The sequence below is a fragment of the Budorcas taxicolor genome, chromosome 7 (assembly GCF_023091745.1).
Source record: "Budorcas taxicolor isolate Tak-1 chromosome 7, Takin1.1, whole genome shotgun sequence".
Classification (NCBI taxonomy): Eukaryota; Metazoa; Chordata; class Mammalia; order Artiodactyla; family Bovidae; genus Budorcas; species Budorcas taxicolor.
This window is the reverse complement of record NC_068916.1, coordinates 12,299,964-12,325,794: the sequence shown is the minus strand read 5'-3', so window position 1 is coordinate 12,325,794 and position 25,831 is coordinate 12,299,964. Positions and strand designations below refer to the sequence as shown.

The window sequence follows — 25,831 nt, the reverse complement described above, 5'->3', positions numbered from 1 at the left end:
GAATCCCATGAACAGAGGAGGCTGGTGGGCTACAGTCCATAGGGTCGCAAAGAGTCTGACACAATTGAAACGACTTAGTATGCAGGCAGATGAGTGAGGGGTTGGGGGCCACGTCAAGAAAGGCTACTCTGAGGAGGAGGATGTGACATTTGAACAAAGATTATAAGAGGTGGGGAGAAGCCACACAGACAGCTAAAGGAAGAGTTTCAGTAGAGAGGGAACAGCCAGTACAAAGGCCCTGAGGCAGGAAGTTCCTGGCGTATTTGAGAAACAGCAAGGAACCAGTGTGATAGAGTGGGGAGGGGAGCAGAGAGGCAGAACGGAGTTTCCAATTCTTGCTCCCAAATTCCTAGCTGAATAACTTTTGCTAAGTGGTCACACCTCTGAGCTTCAGTTTCTTCATTCATGGAATGGACCTGAACATTTTTAGGGTTAGGAGATTGAGATGAGCTGCGCTTTGTCCCAGCCCCGGGCTTGAGGCAGGGTATCGGCTGGACAAGCGTTAAGGACATAGGTATACCACTTTACGTAGCCATTCAGACCTGGGATGGGGAGGATGGGTCAAGGGACCCTGACGGACTCAGTCGCCCTGTAGGTCACCCTGGCTCATATGCAGGGCCGCCTGCCGGGCCCCATGGCAACGCGGCACACAGAGACATCAAACAGGCCCTGCCGAGGAAGTCCCACGTCACTGTGGTTAGGGTGGCTCCTCCCAGCCCAGCCCCCGGCTGGCGCTGCGCTCCTCCTTGCCAGTCAGGGCCCCTACCTCCTGTCACCCTGGTGACAGGCTGTGTTATGGACTGAGCTGGGATCCCACCACCTGCCCCCTCACTAGGGCGCTAGTCACTCCCCACATCCGGAGGACATTATGCAGTGGCCCCAGTTCACTGCCACTAACCCTTTCATTCAACCGCCCCAAATTGGCATTGGGAGCAGCAGGAAAGCTCTGGTCAATCCACCTACAGTTCAGAGGGCCAGAGAGGCCCCAGGGACCTATGGGGTCCCCCAGCCGGGGCCTGAAATCCCTAGGGCAGGGTCCATCAGGGTAACTGCCAGCTCCTGGGGCAGGGGAGGGGTGAGTCACATAGGAATAGCCCCCCAGGGCTAGCCCAGCCCCCACCCGGGAACTGATTCACCACCTACCCAGCACCAGATGACATCAGGGTCTGGCGGGCCACCCTCACTTGGAACCAGGCCAAAATGGGGGTGCCCCAGAGGTGTCACAGAAGGCTGCCTTCTCCCCTCTGACTGGGGCCTGGCAGGCGCAGGGTTAAAGAGGGGCCCTCCTGGGGGTCTCCCCCCATCCACCCCCCCTTTTCCCGGGGATTTCGGGCCCCAGCCCCTCTGACGTCACTGGGGGTTGCTATGGCAACTGGCCGAAGTTCCCAAATAAAATTACCGCGGGCGGGTTAAGTTTCCTAGGAGGCAGCAGACGGGTAAACAATGGCGGTGGCAGGCGGGGCCGGCGAGGGGCTGTCTCCCCCTCCCACTCCTCATTCTGCTGGGACAAGGGGGGGCGGTCCCCAGGGCGAGGAGGAGGGTCCCCTCCCCGACCGGGTCCCGAGAGCCCACGAGCACCCGGGGCACTGGCGCACAGACGGGGGACAGCGGGGCCACCGCCGAGATAAGCAAGGGGGACCTCAGAAGGGAGGCTGGGGCGGCGGGGAACAAAGGAGGGACCTGAGGCCTGGGCTCCGCCCTCTGCACACCCTGCCTGCCCCCCCCCCCAACCCCCAGCCGGCCGCCAGTCCAGCTGTGGCTGCTCCCAGCTGCCTGGCTCCCCACATCTGGCGGGCTCCGCGCTCACTTCCTGTCGCCCTGGCTGCCTGGAGGGAGGTAAAAATAACCCTCCCCCTCCCCCTGCCGGCGGGCGCAGACGGCGGATCCTCCTGGCTTGGAGGAGGCCGAGGCCGAGCCGCAGCGGGGGAGAGGAGCCCCCCTGAGGCCGACTCCCGTCCCTCCCACTGCCTCGGTGTCCTGGGAGGAGGGGCGCAAAGGAGGTGGCACAGATCCCAGGCTGCAAAAGAGGGCTGAGGAGTCTATTGCCTTAAGAAGGCCCTCACCTGGGCCACCAAGAAACCGAGGAAACCCTGGCTTCTGAGTCCCATCCCCTACCCCATTACAAGTCACCTCTATTCCCCCGCAGAACTGTAAGCAACATGCTTAGGTTCCAACTGGGGGTCTCCCACTTATTAACTGTATAGATATGTTCAGTTCAGTTCAGTCCAGTTGCTCAGTCGTGTCTGACTCTTTGCGACCCCATGGACTGTAGCCTATCAGGCTCCTCTGTCCATGGAATTTTCCAGGCAAGAGTACTGGAGTGGGTTGCCGTTTCCTCCTCCAACCCAACCATAGAGAGAGAAAAAAAATAAAAACCTCTAGGCCTCGGTTTACCTGTCTGTAGAACAGGGATGATAGTAGTACCTACTTCGAAGGGTATTTGCTCCATCTTTGTTATATTATCATTTCCCCATGCCCAGAGTCCCCTAAGACCCTCAAGTACTCTTGCCAGATAAAATATAGGACACCCAGTAAATCTGATTTTCTTTGAATCATTTCATATCAGTATGTCCCATGCAATAGTTGGGCCATCTTTCTATGAAAAAAAATTTTTTTTTTACTTGCTCTATAACTGAAAATCAAATCTAACTGGATCTCCTGTATTTTTATTTGCTAAATCTGGCAACTGTATTTCTGAGCCATCATCATCTCTGGCATGAAAACACTCCAACTCTGGTCTCCCTTGTCTCCTTGCTTCCAGCCTTACTCCATCCATTCTCCAGAGAGAGCCAATTAAACCCAATCACATTTCCCTACCGTCCACTGCGAAAAGTTCCTCTGTGGTCCCCCTTGTCACCTACAAGACCTTGCTTGTCAGGTTCCCACCTTCTTTCCAACCTGCCTTTCACACCCACTTGTCAACGGCCAACTTGTTGAGATCCTAGGCCACCACCCCCTCCAGGAACCCTTCCTCACCTCCTGCCATGACCCTCTGACTTACTCTGACTCTAAACACTTCTGTCTCCCCACTCAACCATTTGAATGATATAGTCAAGAAAACAAACGTTTCTTAAATGATGCCCAGGTGACTGGGGTTGGGGGTGGGGAATGTACCTGTCCACCCGGCCTCAGTGTTGTTACCTACTCTTTTCCCCACCCCATGGGATCTGGGCCCTAGGAATCCCCTCAAGCAGCTCCCTTAGGGGTCCTGTGGGCAGCTGGATGGCGGCTAGTATGGGTCCTAGGAGCCTAGAGTTAAGTGATGCTGGCTCTTGGGGGACTGTCTCCTGCCCTCAAGTAGCCTGGAAGCCTAGAAGGGCACCTGGAACAGCCTTGCATCAACAGCCCCCAAGGAGCCAACCTGGCCCATCTAAGCTCCAGTGTGGACTCATAGCCTCGCTGGAAACTCCCACAGATATGACCACTCCCAAGAGGAGGCATGCACCCCCCTGAGAGGAGCATAGAAGCCTATGTCACCCTGCCTGGCTTCAAGCTCGGTGCCCTGCCTCCTCTGGCGAAGGATTGTGCCTCTCTGTGACTCAGTTTCCCCATGTGTCAAATGGGAATACCAGTGGACTGTCAGAGGGCTATTGTGAACATTAGGTAATGTCCATAGTGGTAAAGAATCTACCTGCCAATGCAGGAGATGCAAGAGACACCAGTTCCATCCCTGGGTCAGGAAGATACCCTGGAGGAAGAAATGGCAATCTACTCCAGTATTCTTGCTTGGAAAATTCCATGGACAGAGGAGCCTGGAGGGCTATAGTCCATGGAATCACAAAAAGTCAGACACCACTGAACGACTGAGCACGCGTGTAGAACACAGCTTGGAACATAGAACGTGCTCACTGTTAGCTACTCTGGGGGATGGTGAAAAGTCAGAAGCCCTGATCACAGTCCTCCTGACCCCCACCCCCAGGTCGGCTCCCCAAATCCCTATAGGAAAATGGTTTCGACCTCCTGACAGTAGCTCTAACCTAACTTCTCAGGGTTTGTCTCACCCCACAGAGAGTCCCTAGTGCCATCCCCTGGCTCTGGCATCGGCCTTCTGAGAACCAGAGACAGGTCTGCCTTGAGGACCCTCTGTTCTCCCCCATCCCCAATTCCGCTGCCAGTGAACCACCATCTCCTTCGCCCTCATCTCTATGTCAACCAGGACTGTAGACCTGATCTGAATCCCTAGTCTGAGTAAAGCCACCGGGTCCCGGAGCCTCTCACCGCTCCCACCCGGCTGGAGCCTCGAACCCGTGTCCTCGAGCGCAGACCCGGCGGGGAACCAGCGGCAGTTGCCGGGCAACGCGCTGTTTGTTGGCGCGGGGGGCGGGGCCGGCGCGCACGGTGACTCACAGCGGCGTGATGCTGGCGGGCGCGGCGCCCGGCAGCCTGGAGGGCGGCCCGGCCCAGGCTGGCCCAGGCGGCTGGAGGGGCCGGGCGGCGGGGGCGCCCCAGCCTCCAAGTGGGCGCCCAAGGCGGGTTGGGAAGTGGCAGAACAAGCCCCGGCTGCCGACATCGGTTCGATTTTCTGCCCAGCCTCTCACTCTCGGGTGTGACTTAGGCTCTCCTTGCCTCAGTTTGGTCATCAGTAAAATGGACGCGACATTACAAGCTGCAGTAACCCATTACTGGGCTACAGAGCAGCTGGGGTCATTACATATTTAGACTGTCGGGCATCACTTTGTGCTCTGACTCGGTTTGATCTTGTATCTTTGAGCAAACTTCATAATCTCACCGCGACTCAGTTACCCCATCTGTTAAAGTAGCAAGGACGTCTCACCTCTCCGGTGGTTTGGAGATTCCACGAATCAGTAGTGAGACAACAGCTGGCATGCCTCAGGGGTCTGCCCTCCGCCCCATCAAGGACCAGAGGGACTGTGGGAAGTTTTCTTCGTGGCCTGAACCATGTAGGGTGGGGAGTGTAGGCGCCCCTGGAAATCAGTGAGTGTGAATCACAGGCCCAGGGTACGGTGGCGTGAACCTGGCTGCTTGCGGCCCCAATCCTGAAGTTGGCGCTGGCAGCACCTGCTGCAAGGGGGCAGGAGGGAGGCCTGAGCGTGAGTCACTGCCCAGCAATGAGGAGTGAGTCACGCAGGGCGTGGTCCCCCGGCAGCCCCCCCACCCCAGCGTCCCAGCCGCTCCCACAAAGGCCCTTTGAGAAAGTTCCCCACCCCCCTCCCCCAGACGCTGGGCCCTCTGGGGGAGATTGTGCTGTGGGGCCAAGGCCCTAGTGGGCTGCCCCCAGGACCCCCGCCTGGGCCGGGAAGGCGCCAGCCTGCTTCTGCAATGTCTGTGAAGAGTCACCGTGGGCAGCAGAGCGTCCCCAGAGAGGGGGCTTTTAGGTTGCCTGAGTCACTAGGGGGACAGTGAAGGGTCACACGCATACAGTGGGTAAAGTTGAGTCAGGCTGTCTGGTTGGGCGTGTGGGCCAGGGCCCTTGCAATCAGGCTTTGAAGGCATCATTCTTCCCACCCCGGGAGAGCCTGCAACTCAGGAAAGCCCATGACTTCTGGTAGGAAACAAGGGTTCTGGCGAAACATCTCGGCATATCTCCCTGACTTTGCTAGCCCTCCACCTAGGCAGCCTCTCCTTGCTGTCCCTCTGTTTTTTTGGGGGGGGTTGGGGTGGGGTGGGGTGGGGTAGGGGGGGATAGGAGGGTGGGGTTTGGCCACATAGTGTGGCATCCAGGGTCTTAGTTCCCGGACCAGGGATCGAACCTGCCCCTCCTGCAGAAGAAGTGCGAAGTCTTAACCACTGAATGGCCAGGGAAGTCCCAGTTGTCCTTCTTAAGCTTGGTGTGGGAAGGACAGCAGGGCCTGGACTAGGCTGAGAGCAGAGATCCACTGAGGGCAAAATTTATGGGGACACCAAAACACTCAGCGTGTGGGTGCTCAGTTGCTCAGTTGTGTCCGACTCTTTGCGACCCCGTGGACTGTAGTCTGGCAGGCTCCTCTGTCCATGGGGATTCTCCAGGCAAGAATACTGGAGTGGGTTGCTATGCCCTCCTCCAGAGGGTCTTCCCAACCCAGGGATTGAACACACGTCTCTTATGTCTCCTGCACTGGCAAGCAGGTTCTTTACCAGTAGTGCCACCTACTTACTAAAACATCAAGATTAAATATTTTTTATAACAACTTTGTTGAGCTAAAATTCATGTACCATGCAACTGACCTTTTTTATGTACAATTTTTATTATTTTTTTGGCCACAATGCTTGGTTTGCAGGATCTTTGTTCCCCAATCAGAGATTGAACCCAGTGGAAGCATGGAGCCTCAAACCACTGATCTGCCAGAGCAGCCCCCAATGAGTCTATTTAAAGTAAGTAATTCAATGTTTTTAGTATATTCATAGAATTGTGTAAGCTTCACATTTTCATTAACCCCCCAAAGAAACTCAGTACCCATACGCGATCACCCCCCAGATGCCCCCATCTCCCCCACCCCCTGTACCCCTATACTCCTTTCTGTCTATATATGAATGGACTCATACAATGTGACTTAATCACTAGCTTCATTCACTTTTCAAGATGTGTTCAAGTTGTGGCATGTATTGCAACTTCATTCCTATTGATTGCCAAATCATATGTGGTATAGATACACCACATTTTTAAAAATCCATTCATCAGTTAATGGACATTTGGGTGTTTTTCGCTTTTTAGCAAAAACAAGAATAATGTTGCTATGAACATTTGTGTACACACTTTTGTGTGGGAAATCAAATAATAGACAGGGTTTGATAGGGTGGGGATTAGGGAAATGTGAGTGAGGTGAGTCATCAGAGGGCAAAATTGAGTCCTGTCTAGATTTGTGCTTTACCAGTGAGGTTGCCACTTGTCCCTTGGCTACTGGGCAGCTGAAACCTGGCTATTCCAGACTGAGACATGTTGTCAATATAAAGCTTGTTTTCAAGAATGTGAAATATCTCAAGAATTTTTGAAAAATCTTGATTACGTGTTGAAACCATGCTATTTTGGATATGTCAGGTTAAATCGCATATATTATCAACATTCGTTTCACCTGTTTCTTTTTACTTTTTGAAATGAGGCTACTAGGGGACTTTTCTGGTGGTCTAGCAGCCAAGATTCTGAGCTTCCACTGCACGGGATGCTGGTTCGATACCAGGTCGGTGAACTAAGATGTCACATGCCACTCACTGTGGCCATAAGACTCCCCCCCCCCCCCCACCCCGCAAAGCAAAAACAAGCAAACCTGTAATGGGGCTACTGAAAAATTGCTTTATTACACACGCGGCAGCTCACGCATGTGGCTCTGTTGTTTCACTGTTTAGTCGCTAAGTCGTGTCTGACTCCTTTGCAACCCCATAGACAGTAGCCCACCAGGCTCTTCTGTCACTGGGATTTCCCAGGCTCAAGAGTGGTTTGCCATTTCCTCCTCCAGGGGATCTTCCCAAGGTTTGACCCAGGGATCAAACCCAAATCTTCTGCATTGGCAGGTGGAGTCTTTACTGCTGAACCACCAGGGAAGCCCATTCGTGGCTTTAAAAGTATAAGCACTAAAAAAAAAAAAAAATTTAAAAAAATAAATAAATGAAAGTATAAGCACTTTTGTTGGAGAGTGCTGGGCTTGTTGCCTGTTTCTTTCTCTTCCTTACTTCTCAAGGGGGTGCCCAATCACACTAAGTGGTGAGTCAGCCCAATGCTCCCAGTCACCTCTGTCCTCGACCTCTGTACAGAATCTGTCACCTTTGGGGAGCTCCCTTGCAGCCCAGTGGTTAGGACTCCATGTTTCCACTGCAGGGGGCACGGGTTGGCTCCCAGGTCAGGGCACTAATATCCCACATGACGCACGGTGTGGCAAAAAAAAAAACACACAAAAGAATCTGTTACCTTTGCCTACTTCCTCCTTGGCCGCAGGACACTACATTTTCCTGGTGGCCTTTCTCCTCCTCCTCCTCGGTCTTTTGAAATGCCTCTCAAACGCTCTCTTCCCCAGGCATAGCTTTGGTCACCAAGTGTCGATGACCTTCCTCTCCAATCATCTCCTCGAGGGGGCCCTCAGGTCTCTGACTCCGTCTGCTCATCCTTCCTCCGTGGTTCCTCGGCCCCCACACTTGGTCCACCCCTGAGACCTGTCTGCCTCCTGAAGCTGCCTGTTTCCACCTGTTCCCCGGGGCCTCCGTCCTATTTCAAGCCGATGGACAGCCAGCCACACGGGTCTCCCCGTTGGCCCTCTGCTTCCACTCATGTCCTTGTTGCTGTGTGCTTGCCCTGGTGGACCTGCTGATCACCTCCCACTAAATCTGCTATATCATGATTTCAGACAATGGTTACACAACTTGTATGCGTATGTCAAAACTCAGAGAACCATGTAAAGGCAGAATTTTACTCTATGTAAATAATACCTCAATATATTTAACTAAAAATAGAAACCCAGACTTCCCTGGTGATCCAAAGATAAAGAATCTGCCTGCAAATGCAGGGGACACGAGTTCAGTCCCTGATCAGGGAGTATTCCACATGCTGCAGGGCAACTAAGCCCGTCTGCCGAAACCACTAAAGACCATGTGCCCCAGAACCCGGGCTCTGTAACAAGAGAAGTCACTGCAATGAGAAGCTCCAGCACTGCAGCTGGAGAGCAGCCCCCACTCACCACAGCTGCAGAAAGCCCGCGCACAGCAATGGAGACCCAGCACAGCCATAAAAAATAAAATTTAAAAAAACCTTCCAAATTCCCACCCTATACTTATATCCAAACCCCTCATTGACCACCAAGGCCTAGAATGACCTCACCCCCTCCAGAAGCCTTCCCTGATTGCACCTCATCCTCCAGACTGGCCCCACACCTCCCCAACACTCCCTTATCCTTCTGGCTTTCAGCACTGAAAACTCTTCATTGCAGTTGGCTAGCTACGTGACTGTCTGCCCCACCTCACAGTGGCAGGCAGGTGCGTGCCACGTCATTTTGTTCTCCAACATGTCAGAAATGTAGTGATCATCAATATGTCCAGACAACAGTCTGAGACTCTCCTCTGAGTGCTCCAACATATAATGTTCAAAGGCGATAGGGTGGACTTCCCTGGTAGTACAGTGGCTAAGAATCCACTTTGCAATGCAAGAGACATGGGTTCGATCCCTGGAAGATTCCACATGCTATGGGGCAACTAAGCCCACGTGCCACAACAAATGAGCTTGAGCTCCAGTAGCCCTTGAGCCACAACTACTGAGACCACATGCTGCAAGTACTGAAGCCTGTGCACCTAGAGCCTGTGCTCGCCAACAAGAGAAGCCACTACAATGAGAGGCCCGCACACCGCCCACCACAAAGAGTAGCCCTGCTTGCCGCAGCTAGTGAAAGCCTGCGCATAGCAATGAAGACACAGCGCAACCAAAAAATAAAAAATGAAGTGATGAAAAAAAGAACAAGATAAAGCAAGGGGGTGGGATTTTAACGAGGGGCATCTGGGAAGGTCTCACTGAGGTCATGATATTTAAGTAGAGTCCGGAAGGAAATGAGGGCGGCAGCCTTGTGGGTACCTGGGGGAAGAGAGTCCTGAGCAGAGGGAATGGCCAGTGCAAAGGTCCTGAGGCTGGACAATACCCTGTGTGTTTGTGCAACAGTGAGGAGGCCCATGTGGCTGGAGCAGAGGGAATGAGGGAAGGAGGAGAGGAGGTGAGGCAGGGAGGGGACAAGAAAGATATAGTGTGCAGGGCTGTGGGGAGGACTTGGGCTTTTGGTATGAATGAAATGGGAGCCATGGAAAGTTTTGAGCAGAGAAGGGACTAAGGCGCTCACTGGTGCCGTTGGGTCATGGTAGGACAGACTGTGTGAGGTTGGAGCACCGGGAGGAGGAGGTAGCAACTGCGTAGGTCCAGGGGAGAGATTACGGTGGGGTGGTCCTGGGTGGGAGCTCTGGAGAGGGTAGGATGCCTTTAGAAGAGACAGTAACTGAACTTGTTAATGGATTGCATTTGTTAAGAAGGGTTTTGGCCGGAGCAGCTGGAAGAATGGAGCTGCCATTTCCGGAGACAGGGAACATGGCTGGAGAAGCCGGTTTGTGGTTGAGTGAACTAGCTCCCAGCCCAGGCCTCGCATGGACCTGGAAAGTTGCTGCCCGGACTCCGGTGGGATGCGGAAGGTGTGTTCACAGCCTGAGCCTTGCGTAGGCAGACATCTGGGCACACACGGACACCGCCCAAGACCCCCATAGCCCGGCAGACCCAGTCATGGACACAACCTTGCAGGGGGGTCCTTGCGGACTGGGGCTCAGGGACTGATGGAGTTGAGAAGACCCTTCTGGTTGACACACCCACCAGGGCTACATCTGGGTCCCTGAGGCGACCCCCCCCCCCCCCAGGGGACAGGAGGTGACATGGGGTGGAAAATCTCTCAGGGAGAGGTTCAGGAAGGACCGCTGGCTGAGTCACAGCCGTGGGTCCCCTATGAGTCAGCACTGGCAGGGGCCCCAGAACTAGGGTCTGGGGTGGGGCAGGCAGTTCCCACGCCAGAAGGAACCAGGCGGCTTGGGCACTGGGGCTTCCCCCTCTGCCCCTCCCATCCTGCAATGGGCTCCGAGGGATATTCTTTGGGGTAGGGGGTGGGACTAACCACTCGGCCAGGATCCAGGAGTCCTCTCTCCTGATCTGACCCAGCTCAGGAATGCCGAGGCTGCCCACCCAGTTTGTGTTGCAGCAAGAAGGAGCAGAGCTAGACCTTAAGAGGGACCCCGTGCCAGTAAGACACTGCTTGGGACATCGGTTCTAGAAGGCTTTATTTAAGAAAAGTTTGTTTCTGCCGGGGCCCCTGCATTTTGGCAGTAGCGATTCCAGCCTCGGCGAGGGGGTGGGGGCGGGGGAGGCGGTCGATGCAGAGTCCTCCGCGGCTAGGGCTCAGAGGGAATTGAGAGCCAGCGAGCTCCCGCAGCCAGAGGGCGCTGGAGTCTGCTGCCCCCTGCTGCTGGCTGTGGGAAGTTCAGCGGGCTGAGTGCTTCTTCAAAAGGATCCTGGGAGATGGGGAAAGACCTTGCACGGAATCCGAGCTCTGCAGCCTACAGACTGTGCCTCACTGGGCAAACAGCAGTCCCTCTCTGGTCCTCAGTTGCCCGTATGTAAAAATCACAATATTCACTTCATGGGCTTTCTGGGAAGAGTCTGCGATAACTGGGATTGAATGAAAATATTATTTCAATGCAACCTTTTTCCGTTAGAATGGGGAGGGTACATATGGGACATCCACAAAGCTGTCTCTACCTACTGAGGCCCAATTACTGTTTACTCACATTCTCTTCCTTCTCCTCCAGGGAATTAGTCCCTATTTGCAGGGAAGTCAGGTACAGAGTAGGGCTGAACCCCAAAGGCCTCTGGGGGACTCCCAAGGGAATATCCACCCTCCTGGGCCTGCTGGAGCTTGGCTTTCTGGGCTGAGACCTGAGGAAAGAAGGCAGGTGTGGGAAAAGGAGACTTATCAAGGAGAAACTGAGGCAGGACATTGAGGGGGCTGAAGGGGAGGGCCATTGCCTGGTGGAGCAGGGCCCTGGCCCCACAAGGGTTAAGGCCTGTGTTTTGGGGAGGTGAGGGGCTCGAAGGTTTCCTTTACCCCATCTTAGACTGGAGCAGGGAAGAAATACACAGAATGAGAAATTGGTCAGCTCAGTCCTGGCCCATGAAGTCCAGCTGGCACCACAGACTGCCCTGAGGTGACCTCTTTCTGCCAGTCGAGGAGGCCACGGCAGGCCAGCATTGTGTGTATTGATGGGAAGTATAAAAGGGGACCTGTGTGCAAATTCCTGGAGGGATCCTCCATCAGTGTACTGTTGCTGCTGTGTGTGCCCATGTACCTGGTGTGTGTGTGTAACCATGGGGGCTCCGTGTAAGCATCTCAGGGGAATCAGGGGAGCCCCACCCCATGCACAACTTCTGAGTCCATCTCCTGTATGTGGCCTCTGTACCTGGCCTGTCTGTGTATTTACACTGGATGGTCCCAGGTACACATGGCCCCAAGCATCCCTGTATTTTGTGTGTCTTTATGGATCCTGTGGGCTTCCCGGGTGGCACCAGTGGTGAAGAACTCGCCTGCCAATGCAGAGACAGAAGAGATGCAGGTGTGATCCCATGGTTGGGAAGATCCTCTGGAGGAGGGCACGGCAACCCACTCCAGTATTCTTGTCTGGAGAATCCCAAGGACAGAGGAGACTGGCAGGCTATGGTCCATAGGGTCACGCTTCAGACAGACACGACTGAAGTGACTCAGCACACACGCGTGGACCCTGTAACCCTAGGACCTGCCCGGGGAAGGGGGGACTTTGTGGGTATGTGTGTTGGTTCTGTGAATTCCTGTGTGGCAGGAATTGTGCATATATTTATGCCCAGTTTGTACAAGAGGGATTGTGCATATATTTGTTTCTCTGTGAACTTTGTGTGTCTGTGTGTACCCCTGAGATTGTGTACCTGACGTGTCTTATGGGTGTATTTCTGTTCTGTGTATACATCCACGGGTGCTGAACTGTTGTGTGTCAGGGTGTTCCCATGGCTGTGCACTTGATGAGTGGGGAGGTGTGTGGGTTCTGTTTACACTGGTATGTCTGTGTACCTTGTGTGAGCCCCTGGGCGTGTGTATGTGTGTGTTTTGGGGCCATTCCTGCGAGTCTGTCTATTTCTGTGCCTATGCTGTCTGTGTATGCCCCTGGGATTCTCTGTGTGCTCTACTTCGGTTCTGAAAACATTCTTCTTGCCCCTTGGATGTGGTGCGAGTCCTATCCTGCATGTCTCTGTGTGGCCCCAGGTGTCCCTACGTGTGTAGTGGGTTTTATGAACAAGGTGAGGCAGGTGCCCCTGCATCCTACCATTCCCTCCGGTGGGTTTGTGTCTGTAAGTCCCTTGCACACCCTTCCCTGTGTTTGTGGTCCGCGTGCCTTTGTGCGCGTCTGCTCCCCGTGCGCCTTTGAGGTCTGCGTGCATCTGGGCTCCAGCGTGTGCCCGCTCGCGCCCCCGTGTCCCCGTGTCCCCTGCGCGGAGCCTGGGAGCTGCGTCCTGGAGTCCCGTGGGCATCCCCGCTTGCATCCTGGTGCGCCTGGCGGGAGGCCTCGGGGCGCACACGGCCGCGGCTGGACCCACCGCCTGGCAGGAGCGGGGAGGTGGGAGGGGGCGGTGGCGGCGGGGAGCGCGGGCACGTCACCGAGACAGACAGGCGGGCGAGCGGGTGGGAGGCGGTGGCCGCGGGTTCGAGCCGGCGCCGGAGCCCCGCGGTCCCCTCCCCCTGCCCGCGGCCTGGGGAGCCCCCGCCCAGCCCCGGAGCCGCCAAAATGCAATTTCCCGTGCCGGCGCCTCGCGGCTCGGGGGGCTTTTCCGGGCGGGTTTTGGACAGAAGAGGGGGAAACAAGGCGGCGGCCCCAAAACGAGGTGAGCGCGGGCGCCGGGCGGGCCCGGGGCGCGAGCGGGGCGGGGGCCGCCCGCGGGGAGGGGGCGCGGCGGGGCGGGGCGGCAGCGGGACCCGCCGCAGCCCCCTCGCGCACCTGCTCGCGGCCGGGGGGCGGGCGCCCCGGCCTCTGCAGCCCGGCCCTCCATTGTTGCGGCGGCTGGGGAAGGGGGGCGGGGAGGCCCTGGCGGCTTCTGTGTCTCGCCTTCCCCGAGAGGGGCCCCCGGAGGACCAGACCCCCCCCTCCACAGGGGACGGACCCAGAAGTCCCAGGCCAGCCGGGGGCCGCCGAGGGGAGGGCGGGCCGAGATGCCCCTGCGGGGCGGGGACGCAGGCTGAGGGTCGGAGGGGCATGGGTGCCGGGCCTCCTGACACCTGACCGTAGGAGGCCCTGGGGCCGGGCGGCGGCCAGCTTTGTTCTTGGGGGAGCAGGACTGATGGGGCCTCGGATATCCCGGACCGGGAGAGGCTCCGAGCCGGCGCGCGCGTTCGAGAAGGCGCTCCCGGCCAAGTTCACGGGCGTGCAGGCCTGTGCGGGCCCTGCGGAGACGGATCCCGGCGGGGGCTTCCCGCTCGGGCCTGGCTGCGGTGGCGGGCCAGGGGCGACAGCGGCGCCGCCTGCCGGAGCCCCGGGGCCCTCCGCAGCCACCCCCCCGCCGCTGCCCCCGGTTGTCATTACCGCCGGCTGCAAAGTATTTACCGGGGCCAAGGTTTGCTAACAGGAACACGCCCTCAAAAAGTGGCCGTAAAAAGGAAAAATTGGCCGGGAATCCCACTGCTGGGGAACCCTTTTAAAGCGACAAGGCGCCTTTCACAGGGACCTCGCCCTGGAGGACATGCATTGGGGGCGGGGGGAGGGGACGGAGAAGACCCCTCATTGGCTAATGGGATCTGAAATGTACCCCGCATCCCACTACATTTCAGTTCCATCTCCTTTCCCACCGATTCTCCACCTCCCTGGACTGCTCACAGATACACTTTCAGAGTCACAATTAGATGAAGACCCCAAATCTACACCCTATACTCCCGCATAAATCATCCCCATTGTTACTCACATCACCTGCCAGAACGCTGATGCACACACACAGTCACCCATCATAACACTGCCACGTGGGCACACATCACCCACAATGACAGGAACACTCAGGGCTGACACCTGGGAAAACGTTGCCACAGAGAAACGAAGCTGCCACCGACCGTGGCAGACATATCCTTGCACATAACACTGACACACACACACAGCTTTCTATTGCACACACAGACACTCCTATGCTCACTGTCCCATGGGCACCCACAGGCTGTCATCAGAGTAATCTGACAACCGAAGCTAGGTAAATGCCCCAACACAGGGACAGGGGGACACCATTATTTTCAAGTACTCGGACATGCACACATAGGTCTCCGTGTGCCTGCCCAGGCAAGGACACAGCCAGTCACCCAGGCAAACTCACACACACACACAGAAGGTAAAGGCCTGCACAGATGATGGACATTTTGACATCAGGTTACAGTAATCTTAATCTACACACATACAGTTAAACTGACCCTTCTAGACAACCGTTGTAACACTGTCACCCACAGACAGATATGAACAGTCCAATAGTACCTACACCCATAGTCACCCACCCTGACACTTGATTATACCCTTAGACACCCCTGGGACTTCCCTGGTGCTCCTGCGGCTAAGAATCCAAGCTTCCAATGCAGGGGGACCTGGGTTCAATCCCGGGTCAGGGAGATAGATCCCACACGCTGAAACGAAAGATCCCGCAACAAAGACTGAAAATCCCACATGTCACAACTAAGATCCGGCGCAGCCAAAAAAAAACCACTGACCCACAGACACAGTAACACGTTTGCGGTGAAAATGACATACAGGAAAAGGACATAGAGACATGTAGAAATCCACAGTCACCTGAATGCCCACAAATCCAGCACTTGTTTATTGAGCATCTGTTATGTACCAGGGATTGTTCTCTACTGGAGTTATAAGAGATGAAGATCCCTATCCTCCTGGAGCTGAATTTTTAGTGAGGAGGGGTCGGGGGGCACCATCATCAGATGACACAGACCACAGTCACCTACAATGACATTGACAGAAACCAGACACCCATGTGCACCAGCTCACACATCGACCTGCAGTTACCCACAATCACAGTGACATCCACACACAAACAAGCCCATGGGAGTGCCAACACACTACTGGCGTAGAGACAGCCAGCCACCCATTATGGCACATGCCTGCCTGAACTAACGGACACCCACAGACCCCCTAAAATAGCCCACCAAAGTAGCTTTTGGACCCTCAAGCCCATCACAGCCCCCAAGTAACAGGCCCACAGGCAGTTGCTGCCTACATTTTTGCAGATGGGGCCCATCCTGACCCAGACCCAGGGTCACTCTGCACTACAAGCCTTGGTAGAAGTGTCTGAATTTCTCATTAGCCTGTCCCAGGCCCCTCCACAGCCCCCAACCCCAACTCCAGGGAGGCTTCTCGCCTCCCCCAGCCCTGGCCCCACATCTGGTGGGCTTGAGAAGGAAACTCAGGTTCCTGGCTAAACTAGCTGCCCTCAGGGTCCTGAGCAGGACAGACAAGCCTCTTGTCTGAGGACGTGGAGTCAAAAGCCTGAGCAGCCAGCAAATGGAGAGGAAGCCTGGGGAGGGCGGGGTGGCAACCTGAGAGGCCATGTAGGTAGGTATCATGGAAATGAGGGGCCCCCTGCCTGCCAGTCTAGACAGCCTGGGCCGTCAACCAGACCCCACATGGGGACTCCTATGCACACTGCCACTGGACATTCCATAATGGGCTCTTTGTCTGCCAGGCTCTGAGTACCTCCTCCTCCGCGTGTTCCCCGCCCCCAGGTCCTGTGCACACACACACAAGGGCACAGACACAGGGACATATGTACACTGGGGCACAGGAGGGGCACACAAGCCACTAGATACCCCTGGTAGCCCTGCATCTCTAACCTTGTGCTCCTCCCCACTCCCACCTCCACACCAGCACCTTGTTCTTCAGCTTGACAGCAGAGCTGCTTCCACCCATTGCCTGCCCATCTGGCTCCACTGGGACCTCTCACCTCCGACCCCTGACCCCCAGGCCCCATGCCAGCTGCTCTGCCTTCCTGAGCTTAGGATGAGGGTTGGGGTGGGGATAGGCTCTGGGTCAGCCTGGCTGCTGAAAGGCTGCCCCCCACCCAGTCATTCCCAGCCCAGACAGGCCCTCCCAGCTGCGGTGTGGGGTCCCAGGGATAAGGAAGAGAAAGAGGCAGGGCCCCTGGGTTGGGGGTGGGAGGAGACGGCTCCCTGCCTCCCACCCTGCTGGGCTTCAAAGTCAGACTGGAGGCCCCTTCAGCCCTGGAGAAGGCCTCAGGACACTTGTCGGGAGGAACACTCAGCCGCCTGCTGAAGGGCCCCAGGTGCAGACAGAGAGGAGGAGACAGACCCAAGGCCGCCTTTCACCAAAGGGCAGCTCCAGACGTGGAGGGGACAGGCGGACGGACATAGGGGAGATCAGGTGGCACGGGCCAGACACAGGTGACCCCAGACAGCCAGGGATGGGCGCACACAGCAGGGCTGGGGACCCAGACTGATACCAGCCTGCGAGGGGCACAGTCAGACCCAGACAGGAGGACCCAGACAGACAGCAAAGGCGGGAAGCCTATACCCACCAGGACAGACGAAGGGAGACAGTCAGACCCCAGGTTATATCCGGACAGCCCCTCCCCCATAGGGTGGGGCTGGGGGCTGCGGGCCTGGGGCACCTCTCTTTGATCCCAAGGCCCATCCTCTGGCCCCAGCCCTGCCTTCCTGAGTTGGGGAGACCCTTACTAGGACCTACCTGAAGTAGGTCAAAGTCAAAGCCCTCAGGGAAAGGAGCATCGGGGTCCCGGGAGGCCCCCTCTCCCACCCCCAGCGCACTGTGGCCACGGTGCCTTTCCATGACCTGGCATTCTAACCTCTTGGTCGTTAAGAACCGCTCAGAGTTCTGGTCCAAACTCTCAGAACCTCACCTTCCTCATTGATAAAACCTCCCCTTCCTCATTGAATCCTAGTAATAGGGTGATTATGTAAAGCATCATTATTAGAATTACTGTCCTTGTTGTTACTACCCTGGCCTCCTAACCTACCCTCCTCTCCCAGCGTTCTGCTTGTTAGGACCACTGTCCTCCCTGCAGGTGATCGCCTCTCCCAACACGCGCCCTGAGAAAGGCCTGGATACCCTGTGCCTGAATGGGGGAGGGCTCTGCAGGGCGGGTGGATGGTCCTTGGGAGAGGAGGCTCCGCGCGGAGCTCCAAACGGGTGGGAACCGGACTGGTCCCGGGTGGGCGAGAGGGCGGGCTCTGGGCAACGCGATCCAGGTGGGGGGCGGGTCTTACGGGAGTCGGGCTCCGAGGGGGTCCCCGGCGGACCTTCGCGGAGTTGAGATCCCTGGGAACGACCTTGGGGACGCGTAGGGACGCGGTCTCTGGGGGTCTGGGAAGGAGGATTTGAGAGGCCCTAGAGGGCGGGGGCTCCCGGAGACAGCTGTAGATGGGACGCCAGCGGGGGTGGGCTCAGAGGGCGAGGCCCCGGGGCGGGCCTTAGAGAAGCTGGGTGGGCTCTTGGAGGACCGGCTTAGGAGGCGTGTTTTATGGAGATTGATTTTGGGGGCGGGCTACATGGGAGTCTATCTGGGCGGGCTCTAGAGGGAGGGTCCTAGGGATGTGCCATTTGTGGGTGGGCTCCGAGGGGGCGGGCCTTGGGGGTGGGGCTGGAGTCGGTGGCTTGCGAGGGGCAGGTCTCTGGAGGCTGGCTCTAGGTGGGGGTCTCGAGGGTGGGGGTCTCGAGGGTGGGGCTCCGAGCGCCGCGCTGCCTCTGGCCGCCTCCGCGGAAGGTCATTTTTGGGTTCACTCAAGCTCAGCACACCTGGGGGTCTGGTTTGCCTTAAGTGTTAACGACAAGCGGTTCATCCTTTGGGGCTCGATACCGCCCTCAGTGAAATGGAAGGGGACTGGAAAATTGAAGTCCAGGCCGTTCTCTGGCGAGGGGGTGGGTCCCAGACCTCCCAGACACAGGGAGGTGGGGTGCAGCCTCCCCTGAGACTGCGCGTGGGGGCACCCTAGGGGGTGGGCGGCTAACTCTACAGCGGTCCCTGGAGGGAGGGACTGGGGACCGGGTTTGAGGGTGAAGAAATGGGGAAGGGCATTAACGGGGCAACCCTCGCGTGGTTATGCGCTTGGGCCCGGGTCTGATCCCGACAAGGGCCTAAGTTTGGAAGCCCGGGACCCTCTGCGATCCTCTAGCTTCGCCCTTGTCCAGCCGGCAGTTGGACCCACAGGCGGGCTGGGCAGCGGCCCCACCTCGGGGCTCGAATTTGCAAAGTGCAGACTCTGACAACCCAACCCCCCCACCACCGTGGGTTGTTGTGATTATAAACCATTGTGTCCGGAACACGCTGAAGCTCACTGAAGGTATTACATTGTATTAAAATGACTTGTTTATCTCTCCGTTGCATCCATGCCCCCGGGGCCAGAACCACTTGGCCTCCAGACCTCTTGGGGCCACTCGGAATCCCTCCCCTGCCTCTTGCTAAGGGTGCCCTCTGGCCTGTTTCCCAAACTGACAATTGGAAGAAATATGCACCTCTGAGGGCCCTTTTGAGAATGCTTTGACTAAATGGGTTAGAAGCCCAGCGCCCACTGCTGCTATATTTGCAAAGCGAAGGTGACAGAAGTGTCTGCTGTTACTGTCACTTAGATTTATCTCTCTTCGGTGTCCTGGAGCAGGGAGTTGGCTCCTGCTGTTTTCTGGCTTAATAGGGTCTCAGTCTTTCATTGCCTTCCCCTCTCCTCCCTCACCCTACCCGGTTCCTTGACCCCCTCAACCTCCACTCCCCACCCCCAAGGAGTTGCCAAGGGTTTGGGGGAACATTCAACCTGTCGGTGAGTTTGGGCAGCTCAGGCAAACCATCGACCGTTGAGTGGACCCCGAGGCCTGGAACTGCCGTCCACCCACCCATCACGACCCCCAACTTTCAGATCTGGGGCAGCGGCAGGGGATCCCCAACACATCCCCTCCCTTAGGCCACAGCGAAGGTCACAATCAACATTCATTGTTGTCGGTGGGTTGTGACGGAGACCAGACCCACCGAGGGATGAATGTCACTGTGGCTGGGCCAGACACAGCCTCGGGGGAATGGGATGGAGGATACAACCCACCCCGGTCTCCCCTCCTCCCGCCCCCCCCAAACTGCTCAGCCAGAACCTGACCCTGACCCTGGCCTCTCACCCCTCGAGGAGGACTGGTGTCTGGAATCCTTACAGACACAGGCTGGATTTGGGGGAATCAGTCCTGGAGGGCTGTGAACAGGAATTACAAGTTTAGGACTGGGCAGCTGAAAAACCTTTCTGAAAGGGATTAGGGGTCCCTGCTTCCAGAAGGCTCAGTGAAGCTTTCTTGAATGAATGAATGAATGAGTGAATGAGGTGTGTAGGTGGCACGTCACCTCTTCTCTGAGTTCCAGTCTTGGGCCCTGCTTTCCCACCCTCCTTACCTGGTACCTGCAGACCCCTCCTTTACCTTCAGTTGCCCACCTAGCCCCTGATGCCTGTTGATCACCTTTCAGTCTGTGTCCCACCTGGGTGACTCAGGGGCACACTGCATCCTCCTGAGATGGAGCACAGGTCTCATTTGAGAGGGCGATCAAGGTGCTGGCGAATGCTAGGGGTCTCCCCTCTGCCCCGTTAGCCCCACCTGCGCCTGTGCTCTCTTCTTCCCCATAATTCTCAGTCTCAAACCCTTTTCCACCCCAGGACCAGGAGAGACTGACCCCACAACACCTAAGGCTCCTGTAACTGGTGGGGGAGGCAGGCTTTGTGTTTGTCTTTGTGAATAACCTCAGGGCAGATGGCTTCAAACCCCAGTTTGTTCATCAGTTAAAAGGAGGTTCCACTGACAAGGGGTGTGAAAGCTCCCTGAGGGTGACCAGAGCTAGGGGCCTTGGTCCTGTCCCCCCCACCCCATAAGTCAGGCCCATCCTCCTTCCAAAGACAGCTGGAACATCAGCAGCTCCCCCTCCCCCTCCCCCGGTCCAGGAGAAGGAAGAAAGAAGTTACTAAGTTACTGGCTACAGCAATGCTAGTCTTTGGGGTGGGGCTTCCAATGCCCCCACCTGCATCACTCTGGTTTTCTAGGAGGCTTAGACAAGGGCAGCCCTCTCAATGCCCTCTGGGTGGGGTGTGTGGCTGCTTATTGCTGGTGCCCCCTGCAGCCTGTGTCTTGTCACGCCCCCTCACCCCTGGCCTACCCAGAGGCCATGCAGCCCCGTGGCAGGTGCATTTCTGGGGGAGCTGCAGCAAGCCCCCTGTGATGATAGGGAACCTCCTACAGCCTGCTCCTCCCTCTTCACACCCCCTTGGAGTATAAGGAGGGAACTGACAGCCCAGACTCCTCTGCTCCAGAGAGGGAAGGGAAGGGAGAGGAGGCAGGGGTAGAGAGACCAGCTTGGAGGCGGCTGGGTTTCTCCTCTCTTCTGCCCCTCCGCCTGGCACACGGGGCCCAGCCATGGGGACCTTCAACCTGTGGACAGACTACTTGGGTTTGGCACGCCTGGTGGGGGCTCAGCGTGAGGAGGACGAGCCGGAGACCAGGCTGGACCGCCAGCCAGAAGCAGTGCCAGAACCGGGGGGTCAGCGACCCAGCCCTGAATCCTCACCAGCTCCCGAACGCCTGTGCTCTTTCTGCAAACACAACGGCGAGTCCCGGGCCATCTACCAGTCCCACGTGCTCAAGGATGAAGCGGGCCGGGTGCTGTGCCCCATCCTCCGCGACTACGTGTGCCCCCAGTGCGGGGCCACCCGCGAGCGCGCCCACACCCGCCGCTTCTGCCCGCTCACCGGCCAGGGCTACACCTCGGTCTACAGCTACACTACCCGGAATTCGGCTGGCAAGAAGCTGGTCCGCTCGGACAAGGCGAGGACGCAGGACACTGGACACGGATCGCGCCGAGGAGGAGGCGGCGGAGGAGGTGCCTGTGCAGGTGGCTGGGGGGACTCGCTGCACAGGGGGCTCTGCCCTGGGCTGACTTAGAGCCTCTGAGAAGTGGGTTAACCCCTGGGCTGACCCACCTCAGACGGTTGGGTGGGGGACAGAATCCATACATAATAGAAAGCTTAGAACTGTGTTCTAGAACTGTTGCCCCAGTGGGTAAGCTAGGGCTGGGGTTCCCTGTGTGGCCTTGGGCAAGACACTCTCCTTCTCTGGGCCCATAGAGGGAACGTTTTTTTCAGGTGCAGGGTGATCTTAGCAGGGAGGCCCTGGGGACTAGTGATGGGGTCTGGCAACAGGTACAGCAGGGGCTGCAATCTTGTGCGGAATGTAGGCACCATGTGACCAGAGGGAAACAACCTCACTTGTCCACTCATTCGCCAGGTGGTTTGTGAGGCTTGTCCTGTGCCAAGCACTGGGCTGGGCTTGGCCCTCAGTGGTAGATAGGAGAGTTATAACAGAAACGGGAGTCTAAAGGGAGCACCTGAGCTAGACAAAGGGGTCCAGGAGGGCTTCCTGGAGGAAGTGACTCCTGGAAACCTCATTCAGTTTGGTGAAGTACTGAAGGGAGTCTGGGCACTGGGGCTCATTAGGGAACTTGGTCAAATTCTGTGCGTCTGGGATGGGAGTATGAGTGCACGTAGGGTGGAGGGGAAGGTGTCAGAAATTTCGGGGAAGGGCTCCTTGCTGATCGCCTTGAAGAGTCTGGACTTGGGTACTGGGGAGCTGAGAAAGAGACAAGAGCAGGTCTGTGTGTTAGACTGTGCCTGTGTTAGACCGTGGCTAATGGGTTGGGCTGTGGGGGTGAATTCGAGGGGGTTGAAAGAAGTTGGTCCTCCAGGCAGAGGTATCCGAGTTGGCATCAGTTTGGAAGGAAAGAACCATGAGTTTGCTGTGTGGGGATCACCCCCAGAAGGGTGGCTGGAGGCTCCCTAAGGTCTGCACAGCCACAGAGCGTTCCCTCCATCTTGCTCATCAAATTCGGATTCCAGTTATGCAGGTCTGCATGAGGCCAGAGCATCTGTACTTCTAACTAGATCCCCTTGACCTCCGTAGCCGGCAGGGTTTGAGTAGCTAGGCTTACATATCAGCAGTTACTATTACAGACTCGAAAGACCTCCGCTTCTGCAGGTTCTTAAGAGAGAAATCCGTTTTAGCAACCTTGGGGAAGTCAGCCAACAGAGGGACCGGTTTGACCGGGCGGTACCCCAGTACTGCCCGTCTCATCAGACTGGGGGCCCCTCGGAAAGTCACCAGAAGGGAGGACCTCCTCCCATCCCGGCGGCTGTGCGGGGAACACATGTTAGAAGGGTTGTGAGACTGCCCGCGGGAGAGGACAGTATTCCTGCGAGGTCTGACAAGGTACAACTGGGAGAGGGAGTAAGTGGAAGGGACACAGAGACGATGGTCTTAGAATCTTCCTTTTCCCCCTTAAGCCCTAGGGAACAGGAAAACTTGATTCCGTGGGGGTGGAATGGGATCGGGGAGCCCTCACCACGATATTGGCACGGAAAGGCTGCCTGAGGCTGTCCTCCCAGGAAACTTTCTGAGTGTAACAAATCCGGGGTTCCCGGAGCCCTGCGGCCTCGAGGGGGCAGCACGGCAGGACGGAGTTGGGAGTTTCCGTTGCTTTGTGTCTGGCTCTGGGTCGCACCTGGGACTGCCCGGGGCTGGGAATAGCACAGGGGTGCTAGTCCAGAAGGTGCCTGCAGGTGGCGCCAGAGCCCCGGCAGCTCTGCAGGTTGAGTCGGAACTTCCGGATCATCGAATCATCCCTATTACTAAATGCTTTTCTCCTGCCCCCCCAACTCTGCTTTTAAAATCTAGGTTCCAAAGGTGCCAGGAAGTCTTCTGGAACTCCTCCCTCTTCCTGCTGCCCCTCTACTTCTGCCTAAGGAAACTGGCGCGGGCAGGATGACGCCTTCACCTGGGGATGGGGACCCAGCCGGGGTTTCAGGGAAGACCCACCCTCCGAGGATCCGTCCCTAGACGGTGCCTTCAGCCCGGGGACTTGGCAAAGGAGCCGGGTCTGGGACCACCGCCCAAAGCGCGCCCGACCCCGTCACTGAAGGGGGTGGTCCTCAGGCACCCCTGCCCTTCTTCCCCAGCGCTGGGCACCCAGTCAGCGCGCAATAAATGTTTATGAATGGATCAGCGTCATACGAAGCCCGGTCTTGGGACAAGGTATCGTGAACTGCGCCGCTGGGGCTGTCGCGTCCCTCAGCCTCCACATCTTACTCTGATCTCCGGTTTCCCCAACTGCTACTTGGATTTCTTTTCGCCCTGGGGAGCTGGGCTGAGGTGCTTTGGTCCGAGAAATGGCAGCTGTGGGGTTCTGGGGGGTCGCCCCAGCCCGGCACTTCTGAGCAGACACTTGCAGCGGAGTTAGTGCCATGGATCTCGTTCCTGTGACTTCTGTGTTTGCAAACTTTTCTGGCCACCTCTTGCATATTGATATGTCAGATGGGTAGAATCCACCACACTGGAGCTGGGGGCCTGATTTGAGGGGGCAATGGAGAAACAATTAAGAGGTCCCCCATCGTTGTCTTCACCTCAGAAACCCTCAGTGAATGTTTATGTTACCATCAATGCCCCAGAAACTGGGGACCAGAGTCACATGCCAGGCCCTTCAGAGCAAGGGAAGGACTTCTGGGTTGGGGCAGGGTGAGGGTTGGGGGTCATAAGGAATGGGAATATGTCCTGGTCGGCTGTGTCAGACAATGCCTTGGGCAAGGGGCACTGTGGAGGCTGTACGTGTTCAGGAGTGGGAGGGGACAGAGGTCCATCCCCACCCAGGGAATGTGATCTGGTTCTCCTGGGGGGCTTGGCTTGGGGGGATCCCCACCCCGTGTCTGCCTCCTCCACGCCAAGATCTGTTCCACCAGCCTCGAGGGGGCAGCAGGTGAGAAGTGCCAGTCCACAGTCCTTCCCCAATCTGAGGGATGGCCTGAGCCTGGTCTCCACCCCCAGCCTACAGGTCTCCTAGGGTTGAGTCAGGGCAGAATTTGGACTTCCCAGAATTTGCCCTTGGCTTTGCCACTTGATCCAGGACCTGAGGCCACCTGAGGAGGGCCGCGGTGAGCCAAGGATCAGAGAACGCCCTTGAAGACAGCCTACTCCCCAGGCTTGGAGAGAAAAGGGAAGGAGGAGAAAGAAGGCATGAAGGAGGCCTCCTTAGCAGTGCCAAGGGTTTCACCATGGAGTCAGGGGACACAGTACCCCAGCCACTCTCAGCTACCTGCAAATGCTAATTGTATAAGCCAGAGCCACTGGGGCTTGAGACCCAGGGAACGGGGTGACGGCACATTTGGTGGGTTCAAGGAAGGGGCTGTCCATTATGCAGGGTGAAAAGGCTGGGGGACTCTGAGCCACCTGAATGGGATGTCCCAGGTATAAGAAGGTGGTGGCAGGAGGGCCCTCTCTGCCTTGGCCCTAGGAATTAGGGTGCAGGACCCACCAGCAGAGCAACAAATTAGTCTTGGTCTGGTCCACCTGGTGGTGACCTATTTAACAGAAGCAATGTCTTCTGCAAAACGGGTTCGACAGCAGCACTTGGGACTGCTAGTGGCAATGTGACCTCACTGGGGCTGTGGTGAGGCTTGGTGGGGCAGGGTGTGCACGCGCTTGCCCTCAGCACCCTCCAGGCATTAGCTGTGTCTGCATCAGTAATAATTCCCACCCAGGGTTGCCTCCTAGACCAGGGCTTCTCGGCAGCTTGTCCCCCAGAGGAGAGGCAAGGCTGACTCAGCACTGAACTCCAGCTTGGACAGTCCAGATGTCTCAGTGGGCTGACTGGTCCACAGATACTTGTGTGCTGGAATTTGTACACATGCACATCTCTGCACGTATCCACCTGCTCCAGGAGAGTCTGACATGTGCTAACGCGTGGGGACCCCTGGACTCCATCTGGGAGTGGGGGCCCCCGGCAGTACACCAACTTATCTTCGCAAGGAACATGAGAAGCAGAAGGAGAAAGAGGTGGTTAGGGAGGTTTGTGGGCAGGCCATCAAGGAACTGAAAACGCCTCCAACCGCAAACAACAGGTCACACGGTCTGAGGTCTGGCTAAGGCATCATTTATTAATGGGCTTCCCAGAAGAAATAAAATGGAAATCCGGTGAAAAACAAGGGTATGACCAACAAAGCGAGCCCTTTTCTCCTCCAGGAAAGAAACAAATTCTGAACCTTCAGTAACCCTAGCTAAGGAGCTGAAATTTGCAAACTCAGATAAACATCTGGGCAGCCCTGGGCCCCTGGCTCAGAAGCAGCTGGCTTCCTGGGGCCCCAGAAGGCCTGCCGCAGGCAGGAGCAGGTCCCCGCCCCACGAAGCTCCCTGGGGAGGCCAGTGACAGAAGCAGGGCCTGCTGTATTTCCCGTGGGAAGCCGACTTCCGGGTCAGCTGAGGGAAGGTTTCTGGGGCCCCCAGGACCGGCATGTCA

The 25,831-nt window shown here is 56.9% G+C and overlaps 1 protein-coding gene and 1 long non-coding RNA gene across 2 annotated transcripts; both read left to right on the top strand.

Moving 5' to 3' along the window:
- Nucleotides 1-5,403: 5,403 nt before the first annotated feature.
- LOC128050254 (uncharacterized) lies at nucleotides 5,404-8,240 on the top strand. Its single transcript, XR_008199669.1, has 3 exons — nucleotides 5,404-5,506; nucleotides 6,219-6,312; nucleotides 7,947-8,240. It is a non-coding gene; the product is annotated as an uncharacterized LOC128050254 (long non-coding RNA).
- A 12,670-nt stretch (nucleotides 8,241-20,910) lies between these two features.
- On the top strand, nucleotides 20,911-23,288 carry NANOS3 (nanos C2HC-type zinc finger 3). The gene is made up of 2 exons (XM_052644286.1): nucleotides 20,911-21,385; nucleotides 23,221-23,288. Exons 1-2 carry the CDS (start codon nucleotides 20,911-20,913, stop codon nucleotides 23,286-23,288), a joined length of 543 nt encoding a protein of 180 aa, XP_052500246.1.
- The last annotated feature ends 2,543 nt before the right edge of the window (nucleotides 23,289-25,831 follow it).